The sequence below is a fragment of the Tauraco erythrolophus genome, chromosome 1 (assembly GCF_009769465.1).
Source record: "Tauraco erythrolophus isolate bTauEry1 chromosome 1, bTauEry1.pri, whole genome shotgun sequence".
Taxonomy (NCBI): domain Eukaryota; kingdom Metazoa; phylum Chordata; class Aves; order Musophagiformes; family Musophagidae; genus Tauraco; species Tauraco erythrolophus.
The window spans coordinates 62,805,479-62,832,796 of NC_141465.1; the positions used below are offsets into that span (position 1 = coordinate 62,805,479).

The window sequence follows — 27,318 nt, forward strand, 5'->3', positions numbered from 1 at the left end:
AAGCATCAGATACTTCTTCTCTAGAGTATTTGGTATTTTATCTGACTGTGTCCCTTCTTATCTGTCTCCTTTCTGAGATAAACAAATCTCATTCCTTTCAGTCTCTTCCTGTGATAGTCCCTGCCTCTGCCTCCACCCCCTACTTGCTTATTCTCATTCTTACTTTCTGACTTCCACTTGTTTCCGCAGGATCTTTTACAGCTTGGGCAAGGGCATGGACAGTATGCCAGAGGAGAATTCAGCACTGATTGGTATAAAGAGAGAGTATTTTCTGCATTATTCACCATCTCATTCACTGAGTAGCCAAACATCTTGTTAGCTGTTTGGATTGCAGCTGTACCCTGAGCAGATGTCTTCGTTGGGCTGTCTGTAATGTTTTTAGGCAGTTGGTGCTGAGCTCGTCACCTCAGACCTTAATTACTGTAACCAGCTCCTCTCTGGCATCTCTATCATGCACGCTGTCTCACTTCATTTGGCAAGTATCTTGCTACCCAGGAAGTCTGCATTATCCAGCAACCCGACCTTATCTCACCTTCCTGAGTCCTTTTTTCTACCATGTCAAGAAGAAAGGTTTTACCCTTATTTTAAAAAGGCCTTTTTAATGCTTATATTTGTTATCTGTCTGCTTTTATGCCATCTTCAAGCTATTTGTGGCTTCCTTTTCATACATTAGTAATTTTGACATGCTTTGCCCACGCTGCCCATGCAGTCTCCGTGGCAAGAGCTTTTCCGTGCCTATCTACAAGATTTCTTATTATTACCATGTTGTAGCCATTCAGATCGTCCTCAAAGTCTAGTTTTCGGGTAATACTTCCAAGATGCAGTGAAGGGCAGTAAGGTAGGGTCAAGTGAAACTCCATAGTATGCTTATAAGATGTGCCAAGATGTGAAAGCATGTGCAACACGGTGAAGGTGGAGCTCCCCTTGATGTTTAACAGGAGGTGTATCCCTTCCAACCCACTCAGCCCAGGTTGACACATGGAGTTGTAACAGAATCAAAGCCAATTTTTGCCTTCCATGTCAAAAAAGCCACAGGTACTTCACCATATATGTGTGTGTTTGCCTGTACTAAATGATCTGATGGTGAGGCACTCCATTTTCTGGCTATGCTTCCTTGCTTATGTGGATTCCTACCTGGAAAGTCACAAATAATTCATGTAGGATTAGACAGTGACCTCCAGGGCTGTCAGGGATGCCAGCCACTCAAACGCATCTTGGCTACATAGATTATCCCACTCCCTGTCCCGTTATGACTCAGTGTGGAAAGCTTTCTTGGAGTTTTGGAGCTGAAGGTGTCTCTTCCATGCAACTCTTGTGGACTGTGTTTTCTGTATAGGAGCTCTGTTTGCAAAATCCTGTCTTCTAGAACTAAAATCCTAAACATTCTTGAAGCAGAAAAAGGAGTTGATTTTCGAGTGTTTCTTGATTTTTGAGCCTGCTTCATACTGTAGTCCTGTTTTGTTGCGTTGGCTAGATAAACCAAGGTGTCTTTTGTATTAGTACGTGATACTGGAAATTAGTAAATTCTCAAAGGTAGGAAGTTGGGAGTGAATCAAAAGTTGACTGAGTGGTGTTCAGGAGGAACCTGGGAAAGTGCCACTGAGAGGATTTAGTGCTGAAGTCGTGATACATTGTCCTGAAATCCACAAAGCATTTGCTTCTGCAGTCTTACTCAAAAAGAAGCAGCAGAGATATTAAGATCTGTCCAGTTAATTTTAGAGAGGTCAACTAGGTTGGTGAACAATTTGTAACACTACTTAAAATTAGGAAGACATCGGTTAGTGCAGTCTTTTTATTACTTTAATAAATGCAATGTAATCTGAATGTCATCTCTTCTCTTCATTATGAGCCAGCCAGTTGTGCCTGACACACATATTTTAAATTGGCACTTGTAAGGCAAATGGAAAGGTGAATAGAATAGCTGAGCTGAAGAAGCAAACCCAGTTGGGTCACCTCTGTTTCTTTAGTGTAAAATTTTCAGAACACACACACGATAAAGGTATAATCAAAAGTGAATTTTGGATTGCTTTCAGGGTTCCAGCTGCCTTCCATCTTCTCAAAGCACCTATTTATGCTTTCATAGAAGCTTTATGAAAGCATATGAAGTGAGTGTCGATTTAACCCCTATCTTACGCTTGGAGACAGACAATATAGCTTTATCCTCTTCTTGTGGCTTTGTCTGGATGACAGTGAGGAGTTTTGTGAGACTAACCTAAAGCAGCAAGACAAGACAAATAATTTTTTTGTGTACACCTCATTCACTGAGTTTAAGCTTAAATCCTCCACTCTTGCAGTGTTTTTACTCAAACAACTTAATACACAGCAGAGGATACCTTATCTTGTTTTCATCAGAAACTATTAGCTTAAGCTAGATAACAGGACCTAAGCCTAGATCCTTAAATCCTTCCCTTGTCAAAATTTATGTTCTGATGAAGCAAGAAAAAATTATGTCTGTTCGACCTAAACCTTTTTGAAGCTTTTACTCCATGCAGTGTCATGAAGAGAGCTATAAAAACAATCTGCTGAGTCCAGATTGGCCCGGCTGTAGCCACTTGCCAAAACAGATGATAGTTTGTTTATTGTTTTGTGTCCTTAAAGAACTCTTAACTTCCTCTCTTTTCAGTTTATCAGTGAGTTTAGGATGCCAGTAAGAACTACTCTATTGATCACATCGAAGGGCCGTTTACCCTAACGAGCTTTTTCTGACTGCTACCGGTGTGGGATGTGAAAGAATGGATGTAAGGATTGAGCACACATGCTGTGGTGGTACCTGTCCCAGACCCTTGGCAGAGGATGCCCTGTGGCTGGTGCTGGGACTGTGGAGCCTGACTTGGGGAGCAGGTCAGAAACCAGGCTTCTCTCAGGAACTTTCCCTGCCTGTAAAGGCTCGAAGTCAAGCTCTCACTGTTTTTCTCTCATCCTGTCCTTTTGAGTCTTGCATTCTGGGCTGCACAGCTTCAGTCAGAATGGCCACACATGTTGGTCACAACGTGCAGCTTGGAGCAGGGTCTTTCCCTGAGAGAGGGCCTATTTATGTTAAGAAAGGCTTGTTTCCAGATTGTAGCAAACAACCTGCTGTACTGGCCTGCAAAAAACCCCAACAAAATACTGGAACTATTGCCTCCTGGCTCACTTGTTTCCTAAAAAGTTTGCTCAGTACCCTGAAGAATACCTGTAGGAACACACTTTGCCTAGATCCGTCTGGGTGGAAGGGCTTGTCTGTGGCCCTACATCAGCTGCTTTAGAAGGGACTGGAGTTTATCGCTCAGCTCAGACACTGCTACTTGCCTGGATCCAGGAGCTCTTTCCTTAACTGAAGGTTTTCATCTGTTCCCCTAAGTCATCCAGGTCCCTCCACAAAGTGCATAGGGTGGCCTTGTGCCTGACACAGGGTTTTTTACTCTGTTTGGGGCCAGGCACCTGAAATGGTGTGTCTTGTTACGATGCCTAAACTCTTAACTAGCCATAGCTGCTAAAGCTTGCTTTTAGTACGTTTTGAGAAGCACGCAAGCAGTGTGAGGGCTGGGGATATCTGTCAAGGCAATCTGTCAAAGATGTGTACCCTTTCCCCAGCTGCTTTTCGAAACGGATACACTCCTTGTGCTTAGTGTCCACTCTCTCTGCTTTACCTGGAGGGATTTGTAGGCTGTCCATAGCACTGTGGGATTGAGAAATTCCTTTCTGGGGAATCAGAAAAAAAAAAAAAAAAAAGAGATCTGTATCTGTAGGACTGGGTTCTCCCTTGTTTTATACTACATGTAGGCAGATGTGCTATCAAGTCATAGTTCTTGACATATGTAACCTTTGCTTCTTATAGCTGATTTGTAATGCTGGTGTTTGACTACAGAAAATACAATCAGTAGAAACTCACACTGTTGGGAGTTGCATAAATGGTCCTAAGAGACACTATAATAGTACATCTCTATTGATTTGTAATTCTTTATATTACAGAAGATTTCAAGCTAACAATCCCTATCCAGACAGTTGGGCAGTCTGGGTTTCATTTTAAGAAATATCCACACATGCTGCGGGTTCCTATTCTGAAATTAAAGAAAATGTTAAGAGTCACATTATTATGAAAGTGAGCTTGATGTAAATGTGAAAGGACCACGACAGGGTCTGCATTTCAGCAGTACTTGTTGCAATGTTTCCTTTTGTGCTTGGTCTGTGGGCTCGCATGTCTAGTGCACAAGATCACAGCCTAGTTTATTGCAGAATAGGAAATATTACTATGTATACATACTATCCTCATATTAAGAGCAGAAACTCCTCTAAAATGCAAAGTTTCCCCATAATTTTTTTTTTCTTTCAGTGCACACATTCCATCTTCTGGTTTTGAGTTTTTGTTTTTTTCTGTTTGGCTTTGCTCTTAGCTTTGATACCATTCAAAGTGAAGCCCTGGGGCAGAATTTTTAGCCAATAGCAGTCCAAGAGCTGCAGTAAATTCTTCATTGCTCTGTGTCTTTAAATCAAGATTGGGTGCCTTAATAAAAGGTTAGTCTTCTCTTCATCGAGTTATTAGCCTTTGATAAAGGAATCCCTTGATGAAATGTTATGGCCTGTGTTTTCCTGGGAAGTAAGACTAGATCATTGTAATGGGCCCTCCAGGTCTTCAGCTCGGTGGTGCCTGATTTCTTTCCTGACCTTGAATTACGCTGAGGAGAGGGGGTTTTCGAGGAACAAGTCAGGAAGTAAAATTCTACATGAATATTTTGCAGCATTACCAGCAAACCACTGAGGCGTTCAGGGAGAGAGGCAGTGCTGAAGCCAGCAGGTCCAACCTAGCAGAAGTTAATGGAGCTGTGTGTGATGTGTAGAACTGAACTGGCACTGGTGTGGGAGATGGCAGAAGAGGGCTCACTCTGAGCCTTGGTGGTCTCGGATACACAGCTACACGTAACTGTCCCTCTGGTACATGGTACGTCAGCTCCTCAGCTGCTGCAGGCAATGCCTGGGGAAGCTGTCTCCATCCTTCGATGATGGCAATGCCTGGGGAGACCATTCATTGCCTGTTCTCCTGTCCCAGCAGGAGACTCCTGGCAGTGGCGGGGAGCAGTGATGTCTTGTGTCAGCCCATCATCAATCATGGCATGTCATAAGCCGGAGCTCATTCCTGAAATGCATTCCCCGCCCTCAGTAGCAAAAGCCCTCCATTTGTGTGCTTCAGTACGCGATGGTTTCAGTACATTAAAGGCACATGTTCGTGTATGGTGGTGAATCACAAAAGTGCAGAACATTTTTTGGGAAGCTTGTTCCTTCTGGCCTGCCTCTGAGATGTTCAGCCAGTACCTGCCCCTGCTGTCAGAAGCTGCTTGTGAAAATGTGATTTCCCCAGCAAGAAGTAGGAAAGCATCCAATCTCCGACTCCTTGGGTATTGATCGAGCAGAAAAGAACCACAAGAAGCTACCACTTGTAAAGTGGTCATGTTAAAACAGCAGCATTTTCGTTTCAGCCCAAAAAAGCTTGTTGGAATAAATACTTCTGAGAGATGGCAGTCCTGTGTTGGAAGAAGCTGTAGGAGTCAGGAAATAATTGGTGAAAATATGTGTGTGTGTGGACTGGGGAGGAGGGCAGGATGATGAGTGGCTTGGTACTTATGTTTCTTGTCGTTTTATTCTAATAGTGGCCTATAAATTGTTAGCTGCTGCTCTGCAACTGCTGAGGTCATGGCTCTTGTGGCACTACTTACAGACGTTAGTGATCTTAAGGTACAGGGCCTTGTCTTCTACATCTAAATAAAGAAAAGTTTGGATTGGTTATGTGCTCATCCTGTGCTTCACTAAAAAGTCGCAGTGACTCCATTCTCCTTTCCCCAGAAAGCTGCCTCTTTTCATGTCTTTCATTCTGTCAGACACCCCTGTTAAATCCAGTCCCTTGTTAATGAGGTCTGCTTTGATGAACAAGCCTTTCCTCCTTCCCTGTACGAAGGCTTGAAATGAGCTCACCTGGGAATGAAGTGTGGAGAGGGGAAGGTGGCTTAGGCAGGAGCATGAGCGACTGGGACCCGAAAGCTGTAACACTAACTGCACAATTTTTTCCCTCAGAAAAAGGTTTAAGAAAGAGACAGATGAGGCGTAATTGAGACAGAAGGATGTTGATTTCATGGTTTATTGTCACATTAAAAAAGTAATCTTACTGATGAATTAATATTTGCTTTTTAATATAAAAGTGCTTATTCTTACAAATCCTTAAGGCTCATTCTGTTACATTACAGTAGGATTTTTCACCATCCCAGAAACTGTGCTACATGAGTTTTATATGAACTGTGGACATAGCAAAATCTCCAAACAGTAAAACAAGTCGTTAATAATTCCATTGCCTTTGTACACATGAACCTGTTAAACTGTGTAACATAATTTAACGTGAAAACAAACGATAGCAAGATTTTCTTGTATTTTCTAGTTTGACTCGGAACTGATGCCCAAAAGATTTTTATTTTGCTTGAGCGAATGGAACAAATACAATTGTTTTTGAATCTCAGTTTTTCACTTGTACAGCAAAAAGGAAGGAGTGAGACAGAGGAGTGTTACAGATGTAGCGTTTACCCTATGTTTCTTACTAAAGAGAAAAGGAATTGCTACCAAGCACAAGTACTGTTCATACTGATGTATTTATTTTTGTAATGTCCCTATGTTGTACTTAGGTAAAGCTGCCACTGAAGCCAATGAGAGCTTTGCCTGAGGGAGGAATAAGACCAGGGATTTCACAAGGAACATTTTAGATTAAGTAGTTTATTATTTCTTTTGTCTCACAATGGAAGAATGAAACAGGTGAAAGTTACTAAAGATCTTGTTGTTTGTATTGATCACAAGTGGAATATGATTTCTGGCATATAGTATGATACACAGATAAGAGTACACCTTATCTATCTTTAATCATAATCAGAGCTATATTAGTTAGATGGGCAGTGAATTTGCTATTTCTACTTAAATTTTAGATATCTATTTACTGTAAAGACCTTTTTTTTTTTTTTTTGTCAATAATTGGGTCAAAATGCAGTAAATAAAAAAATACCAAATGCAAAAGATAAAAAGAATTTAAAGTATTCTGGAGCAAGGAGGGAAATGCTAACTGATCTAATAAATAAGGCAGTTTAAAGCATTTGTGACTGCTACCGTGATATATGTACATACTTTACAGCATAAATTACTGTACAGAATACTCCGTTTATTAACCTGTGTAAACAATATTGCCTGCTGTATGGGGACATATTGTGGGATTATGCTCATTGGAAAGATAAACTGCTATAGCTTTGGCTGGGTGGGGGAGGCCTCGGGTAGCACACCCTCAGAGAGACACATAAGCACTGTATTATGAGCTGCAAATAGAGCCATCCTGACTCGAGTAATTTTAAAAAAAATCTGCTGACGTTTGTTGCTACAAATGAAATACGGAAATGAATCTCTGCGGTTTGTTACAAAAATAATTCTGGTCATAAGCTGATCTTTGTGTACCTCGGCTGGCCAGGGACATGGGAAGGGGAGATGGGGAAGAGCCGCAACATGGCAGTACCCTACCGCGTGCCGTCTGTACTGCCGGTGAGCCCATCAGGAGGACGGTCAGGGACTGGACCCCACACTGGGACTGCTGCATTGCCTTTTCAGCCACTGGTGCTACACGCAGCATGGGAAATGGAGAGGGAATTAGGACTACTGCGATTATTGCCACTGGCTGGAGAAGTAATGACAAATTTAAGCATCCTGTTATTTTGGCTGCCCTGTACTGTCCTCCCCAATTGTTTGCTTCCCTCGCCTACCCACAGCGTGGTTTTGTTTTGGTGTCTGCATGGTGGCTACTCTGTGGAAGACAGTCTCTGTAGGATGCTCACTGCAACATGGCCCTGGTCAGTGGACACCACCGCCGTCCAGGTTTTCCTTGATAACATGCCCAGGAAGGCAGGGAGTTGCCGTAAGTGAAGTGTTTGTGTGTGTGTTTAGCCATGATTTGTCACACTGGTTATCATCGCCGTCTACCGCTGTCAGCACAGAGCGATGTCCCTGCGCAGGAGGACCAAGGATTAGCCTCGGGCGGACCGGAAAGCAGCTCTTGCACTGCCTGGCTCCTCTGCCTCAGCTCCCGTCCCTCCTGTTGCTCCCCATGGAAAGAGACAGGTACCAATGGCACCGGAAGCACACCTTAACCCGGCTGCTCTGAAGCACATCTCAACATGATGCTGCTCTTTCTACCTCCACTGGCTGCAAGGGATGCTGCCTGGCCAGCCTTAGGACCTGCTACGGGACTGCTGGTCTATGGGCAGGACATGAGCTTTAGGTGGCCCTGGGTGGGTGGCCTACAGGCTGTACATCATGGGTAAAATTGCCATTTTCACATAATGAATTGAAAAATGCTGTTGAACTTCCATAAAAAAGAGTAATATTGGCCTCATGTGGGCTCATGGCCAACCTCATCTCTTTTGCTGTCCCCAGAAAAACTGTTTCTTCAGTTTAAAGGAAGCCAGCTCTACTTCCAGACAACATATGGAAAAAGTACTGTTGAGTGTTTACTAAACTGTAAAATATATTTTCTTGATATTTCAGTAACCTTAATAGAAGAAAGGTGCCCATTCAGTCCTCGAGGAACTCCTCACTTCTTTGGATTTGGATCCAGTGAATTAGGGAGTAGGTAAAGGATGGTTCAAGTCTAAAATGAATGCTTTAAACATCTCAGAAATAAATGTATTTACCGCATACCTATTTTACTGCATATCTACTCCCTCCCAATGTGATCTCAGTCCCATCCTGCATCAATGCATCCTAAGATATTTACCAATTTCAGCAGGCACTCTTATTAGCAATAGGTACAGTTGTAAACCTGATGTGGGATTTATAACACCTCTGTATCTGAGCTCATCACCTAAATTCCCTTTGTAGCCAGTGGACAGAAACAAGCACTTCTAGGGTGTGACTGATGGTGTGTATTTTAGACCTTCAGTACAAGCTGAGGTGAATCCCAACTTCTGTCTTTAAATCAGGACCTTTTTTCTCTCCCGTTCCACCTTCTCTTGCTATTTAACCCCAGTGAATTGTAACAAGGCTGACTATGTGTCCTTGACGGCCTAAAAAAGGTCCTCGTCCAGGTGTGGGGCCACCATTTCTACTACAGGGCCATAAAGCGGCAATGCTCATTCAACATTCAAGCAGATCAGTAACAAAACATCAGGCAATGGTGCTGGGCCAGGAGACACTACTGTAACCCCTCCAGAAGCACCACTATTTCTCACGGATATTTGCATCACCAGCAGTAAAGGCTTTTGGTCCCCAGATTACTGGTCTCTCCCATCTGCCTTCCAACACAGGGCAGAAGAGTTAATCAGAAATTATGCATTATCACTGTCTCTTCCTTAGGAGGAAACTGAAGTTTCTAGCTAGGAATAATGGGAGAAGGTGGGTGGCAGTCCCACAGGTGGGGTGGGAACAAAAAGAAAGCAGAAAGGTCCTGAGCTGCTTGGAGCAGCTCTGCACTACCCTCCATCTTTTCTCCTGTCAGTAATGTCAGCTCTCCCTTGTCCTGTACACAGACTGAGGGATGGATGGGTGGAAAGCAGACCTGCGGAGACGGACTTGGAGATACTGGTGGACGAAAAGCTCAACATGAGCCGGCAATGTGTGCTTGCAGCCCAGAAAGCCAACTGGGCTGCATCAAAAGAAGTGTGGCCAGCAGGTCAAGGGAGGAGATTCTGCCCCTCTACTCTGCTCTCGTGAGACCCCACCTAGAGTACTGTGTTCAGGGCTCTGGGGCCCTCAACATAAGAAGGACATGGAGCTGTTGGAGTGGGTCCAGAGAAGGGCCATAAAGATGATCCGAGGGCTGGAGCACCTCTCCTATGAAGACAGGCTGAGAGAGTTGGGGCTGTTCAGCCTAAGAAGAGAAGCTCCGAGAAGACTTTATTTTGGCCTTTCAACTTGAAAGGGACATATAAGAAAGACTCAGAAAGACTTTTTAGCAGGGCCTGTAGCAACAGGACAAGGGGCAATGTTTTTCAGCTGAAAGAGGGTAGACTTAGATTGGACATAAGGAAGAAATTTTTTGCAGTGAGGAGGATGAGACACTGGAACAGGTTGCCCAGAGAAGTTGTGGATGCCTCATCCCTGGAAGTGTTCAAGGTCAGGTTGGATGGGGCTTTGAGGAACCTGATCTAGTGGAAGGTGTCCCTTCCCATGGCAAGGGGGTTGGACTACAAGATTTTAAAGGCCCCTTCCAACCCAAAGCATTCTGTGATTCTATGCTAAATATAAACTGCAAATGAACACAACACAAGTATTTTCTGAAGTGGAAGTGAGAAAAAGACTAAGAAGGGCTTGTCCTTTGGTAAATGTTATCTATGTCTAGCTTGTTCCCACAGGAAGTGTTTCCTTTCATGTCTGTTGACAGGGTGAGAATTCCATATTTAAGAATGCCAAGTTGAGGAGAAGAGGATAACTAGTGCTAAGGAAGGGAGGGTTTGTTAGTATTGCCTGAATAAACTGAACCGCAATAGAAACGTTTTGTTGATTTGACTGGTGTTCAGTCCTTGGTGGAGTGCTTTACTGATGACTTCTAGAGGTAACGTGTCAGAACAGAGCTGGGAGTTTGACCCTGGGATGCTGGCTAATGATGGTGTGATTTGGGAAGGTAACACCCTGAACATTGTGCTCCCAACATATCTCTGACTTCCCAGCTCAGTTACTGGTAACATGCATTGCAAACAGACACACATTTTGTTAGAGAGAGGCTTTTTTTTTTAACGTTTCGTTAAGTGACTAGTCCTCTCTGCAATGCGTCAATCTAAAAGGAAATAGCCGTTGATTTGATTTGAAGCTGGATTTGGAATAACAAATGATTTGAATACTTCTGAGGCTGTTATGGGAAACACACTTGATACAACTGGGGAGGCAAATTCCTTCCACAGAAACACAAAGTACCTCAAAGACATAAAAAGATGTGAAATTCTTAGGATGGCTGCACACCACTTGGTTAACCTACGCTGTTTTTCCCATTATGTACTGTTGTGATTCTTGCTCTCTACCAGGATCAAAGTTATAGATAGTCTGGGAATGGCAATTTCACCTAGGCTGTGACTCCCCTCAGCGCTAAGCACAAGTTTTATATACTCCGGTGCTTACATTGAGAGCTTACATGGTATTTAAGGATTTTGAGGGTCTTGTAGCTCTGGACTCAGGGGTGAAATTCATCCAGTGTACTTAGTAGTTTTTTCCATAGCTCGTCTACAGCACTTTCCTTCTGAGGATACAAAGTGATTTGCAAACATTAATTAATTCTCATAAAGCCCTATGAGGCAGATAAGTGTTAAGTATCCCTGTGTTAGTACATATGAGAAACATGAGACCTCAGTGCCTTATGATCCATGCTGTTCTCTATATTTACTCCCAAAAAGGAATATGTGCCTTGGGACAGAGGAAATCCCCATTTTTTTGTCATTCTCTTGTTTTCCTTGGACCCTCTGGAGTCCTTCAAGGGTAGCAGGGATAAGGCTGAGATTCAAGCTACACAGATTGGAAAAGAGAGGGAGCCTTGCTGTATTTGCTGCTGTTCTTGTGGCAGAAAGCAAGGCAACCTGTGGGTTACTTGCTCCATGCTCCAGCACACCGTTTGAAAAGTAGCTTGGGCTGCTGAAGCAGAAAACACTCGTGAAAGTGCAGGCATACTTGTGGACTACGAAAAGCAACAGAGCCAGATAGCAAGTGGAGGCAGAGGAATTACTTGAAGAAATAGCCTCAGCTGAATCCTGCCTATCTCACTGAGGAAAACCATAGTCTTTCGAAAGAATGATGGAGTCCTGGATGCTCCAAATCTTAGTGGTTTTCCTCTATGTAGCTTCAGTGAGGTAAGCACAAACAGGGCCTGAAGTGACTTTCCCAGTTTGTTAATTAACCTTAAGAACAATTTACAGCATGGCAACCAGTAACACTGGAAATGGAGTCTTGGCCTTATTGAGGGCAAATGGCAGCTTTATGAGAGACATTAAAGTAGCCAAATTTTCATGCTAACAATACTGGGTGAGAGACATTGTTCTCCAGTTTTTGAGACAGACTGGACACTTTTCTGAATGCATTCTGACAAATTTATCTATGGTTACATGCCTTCCCAGCCCTTGATGCACAGCACATAAGCTAATGTAACAATTATAATTATGATAGCGATCAGACCTACCAGGTCTTTTTAAGACGTGAAAATCAGACTAATTCTCTAGTTTCAAACACAATGAGTTCAAATATGTGATGTAAATGCTAACAAAAAGATAGCAAAATGAGAGGCATGTTAGGTCTGCGCCAGCTAAACTTCTATTGTTATCTTAACAAGTCCATATTCTTCAGGCATTGTTTGTATTTCTATTGTGCCAAGAGATTTTATTCTTTAGTTCGAGGATTCTCCCTGAATGGGGGAGGAAGATGTTGCTATTGCTGTGAAAAAGAAACATTTCTTTCTGACATATTAAGCATTAAGAGGATTATGTAAAGGCAAGGCATATTGCAGAAGGAGATGTTCTTAATATAGCTTTGACCATGAACCCATGACCTTCCAGAAAATTTAGGAGAGTTAAAAAACCTAGTGCTTTGACAATCTTTTCATTTAAAAAAAAATCTTCTTGTAAAAAGATCAAGGAATTCATCCACTGTTATTTACATAAAATTCAACATTTCCTGCTTAAAATCATGAATCATTTAATGTCACATCTGCACGATATCCGAGGCAGATGCCATTAATCCAAGTCATTTTGCAAATTCCAATTTCATTTGGATTAAAACCTACAACTAAGTCAGTGAATAGTATGTACTGTACATGCATTAAGGCTGGTGACTACTAAAGTCTCTTGGGCAGATAAACTAAGCACAGATTAGTCAGTATATGTTCTCATCTAGGGAAAAAAAGATATCCTGACATTTCAGTGATGTAGATTTGAATCAGTAGCCAAGAAAAATGGTCGAACATTTGTATAACAAAAGAGATACTATGGCACAGTCCCAAAGGCGCATTTCTTACAAATTAATTAGCTGCACAAATTATTTTGATAACAGTTACTGCACTTCTGAGGTGATATGGCTGCTCAGTGATGAGTACTTGATGATCAATGGTAGGCACTAGTAATATTCTTCATGCTGAGTGACTTTTATTACTATTTAGATTTACAGTATGTACATATGTGTTTGTATCTACATTTAGGGCTTGATTTTCATAACCTCCTTTACCTAAGGTCCTCTGTTCACTATAATCTCTTCCTTTGGAGCCCTGTGATAGTTGGATAAAAGAAACAGGCAAACGAGGGGTTGGAGTATCCTGCCATGTGACAGGGAGAACTATGCTTGGCTTTTGGCCACACTTGAACCTCTGCATATGCTTTGTTCTTACCTGTCATTCATACCAACATGGAATATTATAAAGCATTAAGGCCAAGGGGTCTGTATGATCTTGCTGTCTCTGAGGATCCTATAGGCTGCTCTGCATTTGTTGCATCCACCTGCAATACATGGTTCCTTTGAATGCATTCCCATTGCTTTACCAACCCTGACTGATTCAGAAGCCTCTGTTTATAAGCAAACCTCTCCCTCCAGGCATAATTCTTCTGGATTTGTACAGAATGACCCCTTACTTTCACAAAATGCACCTGAACATCGCTACGGTGTAAAGAAGGCTGCATATTCCTGGACTTTTACAACAGATTACAAGTAAGCATCTTTCATGGAACTCCAGAGAAGGACGGTCTCTGCTGGTCCCACCTAGAACTCACAGAGCACCTTCGACTCATGGTGAAGTGCCTAAGACTATTTAGAAGGTTCTTAACGTGGAACATATGCTTAATTGAACCAGACCTAAAAGCCACATGTACTTTTCCAGTCCAGGCCCTAAGAAGACGAAATGAAGTATTTGTTGTCATCATGCCACATTCAGTCATCTAAAGAGCAGCAACCATATGCAGCAAATAGTTTGCAGAGAAGAATATTCTAAGTAACCTCACTGAAATGGCATAGCTGCAAGAAACCCTATGGAGAGAAGGCCAAAACCTCTAGTCCATTTATATGTTTGTTTAAATGGCTGCTATTTCATCCTGTTACACCACCAGAAGTTAAGGCTCAGTGTGCTCATCAGACAACACAGATGATGCCAACATGAAAACTAAAAAACAGTGTGTTTTTCCATGGAAGCAATGGGTATTTTAACTGGAATAATTCAATATAAGAACAATATACAAGAAAGAACAATCATCTACAAGAGATCCTTAGTACTTGGAAATGTTACAACAGGACAGCATTAATTCCTGCATTTCTTTGAAGTTTCTTGATGTATTACATCCATACAAAGAGTTCATTGTGATTAAGAAAAATATCCCGATCTTAGTAAAATAAACATGCTTCAAAGTTCCATACTTGAAACTCAAATGCCACATGTGCAATAAAACTAAACTCCATTTAAGGCAAGTAATATTATGTCACTTCTAAAATTTCTCAACATTAAATAGCAGTAAGGGCTCCCAAACCCCCAAACTTATCTGAAGATAAACATCATAGGCACCATCAAAGAAAACAGAAGCTAATCGAATTGGAATTTCACTTTCCTGATCTGAGGAGAAATCCCATAGTACCTTCCTATGGTATTGAAGTAGCTGACAGAATCCGTTGCTACTAGTCTAGTAAATTGTAGCAGGCTTCCACAGCCAAAGATCAGGCAAGAAATAAACACAAAGGCACCGATCAAGTTTTCCACCATATTTGTGACCAAACAAACTGTGTTCCTTCTGGGGTGGGTAACAGCCAGAGTTAAGAGTGATGAGAGGACTCAGAGGATGTGTATTTTGTTATTTAAAGGCAGGTCCATGTTCACTCTTAAAGCCAGCCACACTGTAACACTCAATACCATGCTAAGGGGTGACTGCAGCCTGAGCTCAGGACTTCTTTCGAGGGGAAGCATCTGAGCACCAATGGGCACATAAATATAGGCCCAGGATGTCTTGAAGCAGAGCAATCCCTTGGCAGATACCCCGCTGAGCTGCTTCAAAGAACAGGGTGAACTGCTCCAGCAATAGCTGGAGTTATGGTAAGCAGCCTTGACAGAAAAATACAAGTACATGGGGCTCAGTGTGTCCTCAAGCCCGCTCTTTACCACAGGGTAAATACAGCCTGTGCTACCAAAGCTGTTTTACTGACAAAACGAGTCACATTTTTTGATATCTTTTTTTTCCAAAACGCAGTTCTTCAAAAATGAGGGAGGAAAAAAACAAGGCAGCAAAGGACCAATCAATCAACTGTCGATATCAGTGGCTACTTCTACTTGTATCTTCTATTGAAAGAGTCTTTTGTACTCACATTTCTTTAATATACAAGTAAATTAGATTAGAAAACAACAATCAAAGGGTCTAACCAGTGACTTGGATAAGAACAGTCCACTGAAAGTCACCAGAGCTGCTGACTTGAGTGAAGCCTGCAAATCTGATAGTAAAAAATTACATTTCCAACACAGAAAAAGAAAACTAAACATGTGAAAATGACTGAAAATGAACAAAAATGCACTGAATGCAAAGCACAGTTGGTATGAACTGGCCTTGACCTCAGCTGACCCAAATTAAACTCCAATTATTGTGGGATTAATTCTTCTGGCATGAAAAACACAGCCTGTCAACAGGATCTGAAAACATCCCACAAATCAAGAAATGTTGAATCCTAGTTGAGGATTATGCATGAAGAGTGAGAGGATTATGATAGGAAACAGTTCTTAGCCTGATGAGCAGCAAACTCAGCTTCTCAGATAAAGGAAATTGCACGTAATGCTGCCATACTGCCTAGAAGAAAATGCTGCAAGCTTTTGCTAGATGAAAAAGATATGAAGGTCAAAATCTGTGGGATGACGCCTTCCCATGCAAAGCCAACAACTGTTATAGATACCTGTCTCTCTGTGTGTATGCAGCTCAAATTAACACATTTCCTTTACTAAGTGGATTGCAGTTTGCCATGTTTTTTCATTTATCTATTTACTGTCAGTAACAGAATGCAGTTTTCCACCATCCATCTCTTTTAAGTCCTTGCTATCAGCATATCTGTGTTTAGGCTTCTTCCTTGATACTGTAGGTTATACGGTTGGTGAGGAACTGAACGAGAGGTAAAATTATTTAAAAAGACAGGAGATAGAGAAACGCATGCAATTTGTTGAAACTTATTGCACATGAATGGATGCCATCTTTCTCCAACTTAACGCAGACTACACAACTCCTCTGTGTGCCCCAGTGGGGAAGTAACAGGGAGACGGCACATTAATATTGAAAATTCTGTGACGTGTCCATGCTTGCAGTAGAGGTTCTCCACGTGTATGCTTTGCCCTCATTTGTTCCAGTTCAGGAAAGCACTTGTGTATATGCTTAAGCTCTACTGAAGTCAACGGGATTTCAGTACAAGCTTAAAGTTAAGAATCTACTGAGAGCGTTCCTGAATAGGGATCTGTGCTTATTGCACTTGGTTCAATCAACCCATGAGATTTCGCTTTCTTGAGTGTTTCAGCACAAGAATAGAAAGGGTATGTTTTGTGCATTAAGATCAGTTCTTTCTAGTATTTCTAGTGTATGAAAACGTTTGGAGAGTGGTACAGAACAATTAATTCTGAAGAGACATCATTGTATATTGTACATATGCACACATACATGTCTATACTCAGAAAAATTTTGCTCAACTTTGAAGAAATATTCACCTTTGTTTGGATCAATGCCGTGGTTGACTATTTCTGTAGCACAGTGTCCAGAATAACTGAATTATCCATGAGAGATATACCGTCCATGTGAATGGCACACAGTCATTATGACAAGTGAGCACTATTCCGCACCCAGTGAAGTCCTTGTTGAGTGTACTGAACTAAATGCTCCATACTGCTGTGCAAGGTGATAGGTCCCATCAATGCATCCAAGTCATTAAAAAAATCTACAGGGAAAAAAAGATTCAGCATCAGAAGAGCAAAGCTATATTTGCTACTTGTCACCCTTCAATAGATTTTATTCCCTTGCAAATTGAGTCAAGCTGATCATTTCGTGGGAACGAAAGTTTAGTGCTGGTGAGATTAATTTTAAAGCTCTGTGGTTCATGATGTTACAGGCTGATGCACAACAATTTTCTCTTTAAAGAACAAAACAGTGAGGTCTTTGGCTTTGTTTTTCATTAATTTCCATTGAGTCTTGATAAAGCAAACAGATGCTGAGCAAGATTTATTTTGAGATTAAGGACAACTAAATCAGAAAGTCCACACACAAGTATCTATCTATGTGTATGCTAGATATCTACGCTACTGTGACAGACAAATAGAGGCCTGTACAACACGGTCAACCCAGCCTAAAGAGTAATTTGGCTAACTAGCCACTAGGGAGTTCATTCAGTTGCTTACTTAGAGGCATGTAGTGCCTATCTGAGATGTTCTCAGGCAGTAGATACATACAGCCTGGACTGGCAGATCAAACAGGATGTACAGGAGACTTCTAGAGTGTAGGAAAGGATACCTCAAATGGCATTTGGCAGCTATGTTTAGGTAGCTGAACTTTATGTCTGTCTCCTCTTCAGGGTGAATTGACAGCTCTCTGAACTCTGCTGCTTGTATTGAACAAAGCTCCATCAACTGTAGTGGAGATTAGCTCCCCAACTCATACATACACATCTACAGTTAGGTGTCCTCATTTGGATTTGAATCCTGCTCATGTCCCTGCCTTAAATACATACATTAGCCTGAAAACCAAGGAATACTTTATCAAGTCAGATGCTGAAGCACTTGCTCATGGAAACCAGTTCAGCTGAGAGAAATTTGCTCTGAAGAGGGTGCGAGGCACCTCATTCCCATCTGTGTCTGCTTGGATAGGGGAAGGGTTAGGGGCTGTTCATTCCTTCTGCAGAAAGGAAGTGTGCTCCTGCTTTTTAATGTGATCTGGCTAAATGCATCCCATCCACCTCCACAACTTTGAGGGGCAGGAAGCTGCCTTGCCTCTCACAAACCTTCCTCTCCAGAATGGCACAGATGGCAGTGTACCATCTGTGTGCTACCCACGGCTATGTCCGTGACCTGTCTGTCATCAGTCTTGACCAGCCAAATAAAGAAGAAAATTAGATGCTTCTGAGTGAGACAGCTATCCAAATTGCCTTTTTGGGCTGTTTTGGAACAGACTAGGAGCAGAATGAACAAAACAATCACCTCTGCAGTCCTATTTGCAGACAGGATTCCTACCAAACCAGTTATTTTCCTGATGAAAATCATGTGATAGTCTTCTAGAATAGACCATTGCCTTGACGCACTCACCTCTGTTTTCCTTGGCCAGGTTGTCAGCCATCTCCCAGTAGTCATAGCTGTGCAGGATGCTATTGGTGATGCTGACGTGGTTGGCAGCCATTTGATGAATGCGCTGTGGGATGCTGATGATAGGAGATGGGGAAGGGGCCCCTGTGCTCCCCTGGGATCCTACAGAGCTGACTGGAGAAGGGCTAGGGGACATGGGTGATGGAGTTCCTGTGCTCCTGGAAACAGATGTTAATACAGTTACTTAAAAGGTGTTGGGATTAAAAACGTGAGAGTATGAGAACATACTGCAGGTTAGAAAACATAATTTCTGATTGCTACTACGATGTAAGTTTCTGTGCCACTTACTTTCCACTGGCACTCCAAGGAGATGGGTTCTGGGCAGCTTTTGATGAGTTCTGTAAAGGAAAAAATAATTCACAATGCATGTAATTTAGATATGACTATGAAATGAAGAACATGAAGCAGTATAAAAGTAAAGAAATGTAAAGAAAAAATTGTGCAGATAGAAGTATTCAAGTCTCATGATGCAATAAACCCACTCAGCATAGTTTGGTGTTGTGATGAAGCAGTGCTGCAGCACAGACTCAAATTGCAGTCTATTCAACACCCTGGGATGGGGGCTAATGAGGAAAACAAGTTAGCTAAAACTGAAACTTTTCACAGAAACCCTGGGAGTTCAGAAGAAGGTGCTGCCAGGACTCTTTGTGAGGTTTAGGCTGGAATTTCTTGTGATAGAGAAAACTAGAAGGATTAAATCATTAAGTTTGATCTCTCGTATACCTGCAGTCATTAACACTCCCACTGGTATTCTGTGCTTAGGCTAAAGAATTTCATTGCTTGAGGAGAGACTACCTTGTACAAGTGCTATGTTTAAAGAGCAGGAGAAATTCAGGTGTCTGCAGTAATGGAAACTGAATGGCTAAAATGATTCTAGTAGTTAATCTGCAAGAGCTGGTGGGAATTTACTGGCAGGTTCCTGCCTGTTTGACCTGTGGAAAAACTCTTCCCTTCTTCTCTCTCCCAAATGCATTGACTGATTTAATCCTGGGCCTGTGAGAAAGAAGGATGTAAAAACCACAAGTCTAAGAAACAAAACTTTTCTCATCCATCCCATCCGCAGCCTCACATTCACAGCAATGGCCAGTGTCTAATTCCTCAGAGGAGAGTGACCTCCTTGCAGCTCGAGATCTGTTTATGGGTACTGTTCAAATGCAGGGCTGCAGGTGTTGCAAGCTGCAGGAGTTAAAAGCATTAACAGCAGTACAAAAACTCTTGGTCTCCCATGGTTTAGGAAGGAAAAATGATAAACAAGGGGCTTTGGGGCTTCAGAACTTCACAGATTTCAAGGCCGGGGTAATCTCCCAGGACATTCAGTTTGCAATTTCCCTTTTCTGCCAATCATGGCACTTTTACCAGAAGCTAAATTACTTTTAAAATTTATTTTATTTTAATCTTTTTTAAAAGGATATCTAGTCATATAGAAATCCTAAGACATTATTTATCCTCCTTGTTTTCCTGTGTCCTGTTTTAATGTTCAGCAGGCCTCACAGAAAAACAGATTCTGTTTCAGGCTTTCAAGATTGAATTTTCATACTTCAGTGCTAGCTTTTGGATTTTGTTGGTCCAATATCTGCAAAAAGGCATATCACCTGGCATTATCAGCTCTGTTTACATACATACAACAATCACACCCTCTCTTAACCTGTTCTGCAGTAAGCTGGACACATCTCCTGAGCCTCTCTTCGAAAAGTTTGTTTTCTTAGTTTTGATGTGCCCCTGTTTCTTGTGTTCCCACATCTTTCATGCGCACATCAACACTGACTGTATTTTAGCAGTGATCGCATCAGTGCTGTGTGCGCCCTGGCATTCTTCCTGCATTTTGACACTGGGCCTTCTACATCCCAAGTAAGTGGTTTGACAAATAAGCTGTGGAGTGTCCCACAGGAGGTTCTTCCTTCAATAGGTTTACTGTTTTTATTTTGGCAGGAAGAGCTAAGGTGTGAAAGGAAAAAAACTGAGTTGTTCTCGTTTACCATCCTAAATAGAACCAACATGGGAATCCTTGGCATTTGCTCCTCTTACAGAATAGTTTCTTTTTTTTTTTTCTTTTATTTTCTAATCTATCTCAGAACTACTGACCTTCATCTTTCTCATGTAATGGAAACTGAGTACACATTATTTACTTACAGAGTCGGAGGTCGGAAAATATGAATATCAAAGTGGAGTCAAGGATACTTCCACTGTAAATGTAATCAGCCTCTGCCTTATTATACTACTTCCCACACCTTTTTTTCTCAAGTTTTAGCTATATTACTTCAACTTCCTCTCAGTTCTGCACCAGAAAGAGGTAAGGATTCCAAAGAGTGTAATGTTGTAAGGGACCATCTCTTATCCCACTTTGCTTACTGCTACCCATTCTCCTGGTTTCCTTATGCTCTCAAAGGTGTCTGGCCCCTGAATATCTGTGGCTTCTTTTTAATTCTCTGCTGCATTTTTTTTTTTTTTATAATGGAAATAAAATACTTAAAAGGAGATTAAAATAATCGTTTTTTCTTTTCTAAAAGAAAAGTGTGTCTAATTTTCCCTGCAAATGTATGTGACAAGGTCGAAAATCTTTATTTGACTGATGATATACATGGAAGTTCTTAATGCAGTCAGCATTTCACTTCACTTCGTTTTGAAAGCTTTTAGATACCAAATATGAAATGAGTGGAGAATTGGCTTGTTTTCCACTAAAAATTATAGCAAATGGATTTTTTTTTCCATTTTTACTTTCAAAGGTGAGAATACTTTCTAACGTGAAACTACGCTATCATTATATCAGCAGGAGCTCTGCAAAAAACCAAGCTCATCTTGGCTATAGCAGAGTGTAAGTCCATTTTATGTTTGCTGTGAAACAGTTTTGGTCTGATAGTACGAGACATTTTACATGGTTGAGAGTCTGACCATCCTGTTCTTAATGCAGGTACTCTCTGAACTGGTAAAGAAGAATAAAGTACTGTAATAGGCACATATTTCTTTCCCCTGAAATCAAGCCATTGTTAGAGAAACATAACATGTTGAATTATATATTGCTAAATTTTTAGAAGCAATTACAGTGACTTCAATTTCAGTTTGACAATAACGGATCTGTCAATTTCCTTCACTGTCTTCGTGTGTTCAGAAGCTGGTCATGAGCATTCATGCTTGTATTTGAATTTTTTTATTAACAAAATGTCAAAGGATGGATGTTTTTCATTTCAAGCTACCTCCCTCCGCAAAAAAAAAACAACAAATGAGCCCTGTGTTCAAAGACAAATGGCTGCTCAGGTCCCCCAAAGCAGTTTGTCTTAAAGCACTTGTATGTTCATATTATTTTTTTAATTAGAAAGAGAAAGGCTAATTTTGTGTTTGTAGATCACATGCTGGATGGACTGACAGCTAGGTTAGCTCCACCTGAAAGGTTTTGTTCTTGAGATACTTTCCAAAGAAACATTGCCTGTCAAATAAAAGATATTAAAATACTTTGAATGACGTCCTGTCTTACTCAAAGTAACCAGGGTCTGGGCCTGGCAGAGAGCGGAAAATGGAAGCCGTAATAGGCGAAGCAAAGCAGGAAGGAGAAGCCAGCAGTGCAGTGTCAAGTACAGGGCAGGTGGTTTGGTTGCCCTCCGATGCTTTCAAACAATTCCCACTGAAGTTAGCGTGGGCTGTTGGCTAGTTCCTTGGGTGAGAACATGTCCTACTGCACTGTCCTACCTATCGATGCTACTAAGTGGAAGCCCTGCAGCTGAGGACAGATCTAGATCAAAGTCTTCATCTCACAGGTAGTCCAGTGGGAAGCGTAATCTTCGAGGGGATTTTTAGAGCAAAATCTGCAAAACATATTCGCAACAGAGCTGGATAGCACTAGACATTAGAGTGAGAATAATTTGAAAATACCAGTTTGACAGGACAATAAATTTCTCATCCTTCATGAAGGGACATGGTGTGTATTTTGCAAAGAGGGGCCCTTGTGAAGACAACAGAACTGACTAGAGATGAGGTGTTGCCATAGGAGTCTACGGTAAAACTCTACTGACTTCACAGGGGAAGAACTAAACCCAGCACAGCTACTGTTTTAGTAAGATACTGTATTTCCTATAATGACACAACGATCTAAAAACATCATAAAGAATGCACCTTGAAATAATCAATAAGCGCTTTCGAGTACTTGACCGCATGGTCTCTCTTGAGTCGGAACATCCTCCAGTACAGAAGTGCCAGGCAGCGGTAACTAGAACAAAAGGGAGAACAGAAGGTAAAGCATGCCCCCTGAACAGAAATTCCAATTAATGATCTTAAATTCTCTAACACGGAGTGGAAGGCTGACAGCACCTTGCTTGCGGTTTTTATCACCATTTCTTTACAGTACTTCACACTTTGCCATGGACTCACCAGCAAGGCTAGGAATTACAGCCAGGGCAGGTCACGCTGACAGATGCTACCAGTGAGTATTAAATAAACTACACTCAGAAGGGTTTGCAGGTTTGTGTTCCCAGGCCTTGCCTCTGACTTGAAGTCCACACACTTGACCTCTCCCATGAAAAGGTCATTACAGGTCTGGAATCCAACACATGCGTTTTTTTATGTATTTCTTTTTGTAAACACAAAGGCAGCCTTTTGAGGTATCTGGGGACTTTATTATAACAGCCTGGAACCTATATAGTGAACTAGAGTTATAATGGGTATGTTTCGTGTACACCGAGTGATCTCTTCCAGCAGCTGGAGACAGCTGGGAAACAGGGAAACCTCGGGCCTACCCAGATTTCACTGGCCAAGCTCCTTTGTGGGGAACCAGGACAGAGATTGTGTTGGATCATGGAGGCTATTCCTAGGCCACCAGTGTGATTTGTTCCCCAGAGGAAACCAGCAGTGGCCTGAAAAATTCAATGTGCTGTACTGGAACTGTCTGACCCTGTGCTCCTTGTTAGTCTGCAGAGAGCCTCACACCTTTAATGCTAGGTAATTAAATGAGAGTAATAGCTATTAACTATAATTATGTATCACAGTAACTGGTAATCAGCATTCAGGACACACAAACTCTTTTCTTTGCTATTGGCTTTAGGTGCACTGGTCTATTTTCCACATCAAGAATCACCACCGCCTCTTCCCAGAAAGCTTTTTGACCAGCAAGTGTGGGATTGCCCCTTTTTGAAACAAAAATCTGGTGTGTTTTGCTTTTCCTTTGGCAGCAGAGGCCTTATTTTTAGGAGCAGTATTTAGTCTCGGAGCCAACCTGAAGCACCAGAAAGTGCTTTGCGTTTGGAAGCGCAGAGCGCTCCCCATCTCCCCGCAACCCAGAGCTGCCCGAACCTCTGCAAACCCCTCGAATTAGCAAATTGCTCTCGGAAAAAAATCCCAGGCAGGGTTTCTCAGCCTCCCGTCCTGAAAGCAGAAGGTGAACTTCTGCCTTTGGCCGCTGGAGGACAGTGTCTCCTTAGGAGAAGCGTGGAGCCGGGTGCGCCGGCTGCCTGGCAGCCTGCCCGGCGGGAGCGGGGAACAGCCAGAGGATGCGGTGGCCTCGCAGTCCCCATAACTCTCCCTCTGTCACCTTCACAGGTACAGCACATATGCAAATGGTGTCAGCTCATCTGCTGGCTGGCAGACGGTAAGTTAAGATTGCTATTCATCGCCCAGAGAAGGCACCGTCTGCTTTCCCTCGCGCTGACCTTTCTGCTGAAACAGATGAAGCGGCTCCGTGAATTTGGATGCGGTTCCGCGCACACCGAAGCGCTCTGGCAGCTCTGAGCAACCCTTCATAATATGGCTTTATCTTTTTTTTTTTTCTTAACTGATCTTTCGTCGTTTTCCCACCTAAGCGTTTTTAAAGCAATTGCCATGAAGGCGTTCTGTGCTCCTCCTGATGGCACGGCAAACCGGTGACAAAGAAAGGGCATTCCGAAAAAAACCCGGCACCACTGAATATTTTGTTCTTTTTTATACAAATGATTAATTAGGACTCCTTATTTATGGAGGCTAAAGATGCGTTTAATTTGGATTTTTAACAGATGGTTAATAGATGTTAAAAACACGCTTGCTGATTGTAAATGTCCACTTACTGAGAATCAGTAACCATGTAATAGGTATTTTATGTATTAACTACATAGATATTAAATTAAAATTTGATTTTAATAACATTTTAGCATTTTACTAGCAATCAGCAACCATCCTATAGAATCTAAGGTGTGTGCATATATAGCTAGAAATCTCAATTTAGAAGGTAATCCAAGAAGCTTAATTATCACCATCACCGTTATCTCCCTTCATATAATGCAAATATAATTTATGATTATTGAGCCTAAAATGTCAGCCACAAAAGAAATTACCGAGCTCTTGGTACAAAAGTACATCACTCATAAAAACAACAAACCATCAGGCATTTAAAAATTAATTACGCTGAGGTACCATAGCTGACCTGTCACAGTCAATAAGTATGAATTGCTTATTTACAGAGACAGAATGCAGACCTGGTACAGTGATAAAAGGGTTGGACCTTCCCGGAGCAGAAAGTATTCTCTTAGTTTTAATAGACAACACAATCCTATCTGGCTGTGTCCAGCATCTGATTTTCGAAAAACTGGCTCACTGCAGAAAAGAAGCCTTTTGACGAAATCTTGATTTACTAACCATAATGCTGCCAGCTGTTTGTCTTCTGGCGTGGCGTTGGGGCCTGAGTGGGTTTTCAGTCTCATTGCATACCTTAAGCAAAAGGAAAAAGGCCAGTGTGAGTCAACTGAGACGGCTTTATATTACGATCAGAGAGCTAAGCTGGCCCTTATACGCACGCATTCACTCAAGTCACCACCAAACATACATATGCTTTCCTGGTTGTGTTTCGGAGCTAGTTTGCCAACAGCAGTGCCTCCCCCCCCGCACTCTTTAAATAGCAGTAACTCCCCTGAACATCCGTCAGTCCGGAGGGGAGCCTAGCTGGCGAGGTGATGCTGTCCTACTGAAATAACCTCCCCGGCTGTGGAGACCCAGTTACACAGAGTTTATGCAGAAAGGTTTTCACAGCATTTGAAGGCGGACGACAGCCTGCCTTGAAGCTGGTGCTGCCCTCACCCTGCCAGTTCTGAGCATGTCTACCCAGATTTGCTCCTCCAAGCAGAGCACAGCGGAGGGGGAACATGTGGCTCGGAGCTATTTTTGCTCATATGACATTACATTCCAATTCTATAAATATTAAACATCCACAGAGGTAGCACTGCTGTTTCAAGAGTGTATGTGCTATGCAATCACAAATTAGTTTCTGGAAATCTCAGCTTCCAGCTGAATACCTGAAAAATGGACAAGGTTAGGACAACACACAGCACTTGTGGGCTCGCTTCCAGAAAAATACCTGTTCTCCATAATTAGCTGCTTGTGTTTTTTCTTATCTTTGCTTTCAAACTTTAATCCTGATACCTATGTAAAGATTCAGTATGAACATTTCGTTTCAACACGCCTACCTAGCAAACCACTCATTTTTCCGAGCTGCAGCAAGTGAGATCAACAGCAATTCACACTATAACACAACCACAGCTACACACATTATTGAAAGCTATGGATCTGCAAGCAAAATTCATTTCCAGAGTTAGGACCATATATTTACTATCATGAGAAAAAACAGGGCAGACAAAAAAAGAGCTTTCTGCCTTTTGAAAAAAAGGAGGGAAGAATTGCAGAGATGGAATGTACTATTCTCTTACTGAAAAAAAAAAATTTGATTTTGTTTAATAACCTTCCAGTTCGAAAGCTGGCCTCAATCCACTGAAATGCATGAGAAGACAGCCCTAAGTGGAATAAAATGCCAATGGAATTGTTAATGTGCGAGAAAAACATCGCATCAACACTAAGTCCAAAAGAATGCAACTGTTTTAGAAGCTTTGCTCCATTATGAATATGATTAAAAATTAAAATCTTTTACTTCCTATGAACTTAGTCCTGACAAGAGCTGTGTGATTGACTGTCCTGAGGAACGATGCCATGGTCTCCGACAGTGTAGCTTTCTCCGCCAGCGTGGCTGGGCTCGCTCTCTTGCAGAGAGAGTCACTCAGCTGCTGGGATGATTTTGACCTTTGTTTTCTCTACCGACACTGTCAATAATGTTAACTATTAGTACCAACTCTAATGGAGGAAAGGACTTAGGAGATAAACTTTCTTTACAGGGACTGAGGGTGGGACTGAATTCTAGACTGTCCTGTTTGGAGAGCCACGAAGGTGACTAAATGTAAGGGTCTGCTTTAGTGTGAGCTGGACTACTTTTGGGACTCCACTGGCTACAGTAGAAGCATACACACCAAACACACCTTGAGTGTCCATTTTTTATCACTGTTCACACCTTCATTCAGGTAACCATTAAACTGCAGTCTTAAGCATGTTGCAACATTTTGCAAACTACCACTCCATGAGAATGTTTTAGTATTATGTATCATTACTTTTTCCTTTCGAGTAGCACGGGACTTATACGATGAAACTCTTGAAGTAATTTGCAACTCAAGTAATATGAAAAGCTTTGGTTGTTTTTTTTTTTTTTTGTATTCTACAGTTTCGTGATTTAATTTCCACAGAAATCACAGATAATACATATGCATTACATGTGAATGACCAGGTACTTGGGAGTACCTCACTTCTCCCCTTTTACTATGTCTAGGGAATTATGTGATAACATAGATGAGTGTGTTTGCACAAACAGAGTAACCCCTGAGGTCATCTCTTCCCTTCCTACCTGATGAGTTCAACTGTTTCTGAATACATTGTATAAGGGGATTTAGATTCCATTGGGCCTTGTTCCATTGCATTTCCACATTCAATAAATGATAGTGCTGCTTCTGCATAATTCAGTGCCTTTCCAAACTTTTCCACCTAGAGGGAAAAAATAAGCACACAGAGAAATAGTATAATCATCAAGATATGGTTACATTTGATGGGATTTTCTTAACATCAATTGTAAACTCGACGCAAGTTGGTGTATCTTCAGATTCACAAATTTTCCTATGAGGAAGCTAAAACCCATCAAATCCCGTTCATCAGTGAAAATCACAAGATACAGAATGCAG

General features: G+C 41.8%; 1 protein-coding gene across 1 annotated transcript in view; it reads right to left on the reverse strand.

Annotated features, from left to right (window-relative positions):
• Positions 1 to 16,777: 16,777 nt before the first annotated feature.
• Positions 16,778 to 27,318, reverse strand: part of AFF3 (ALF transcription elongation factor 3) — a 340,164-nt gene continuing 329,623 nt past the window's right edge. Inside the window, 6 exon segments of the mRNA XM_086615772.1 lie at positions 16,778 to 16,899; positions 18,185 to 18,471; positions 18,602 to 18,651; positions 22,418 to 22,511; positions 24,905 to 24,976; positions 26,988 to 27,124. Of these exon segments, the coding sequence (XP_086471898.1) occupies positions 16,778 to 16,899; positions 18,185 to 18,471; positions 18,602 to 18,651; positions 22,418 to 22,511; positions 24,905 to 24,976; positions 26,988 to 27,124 (762 nt within the window).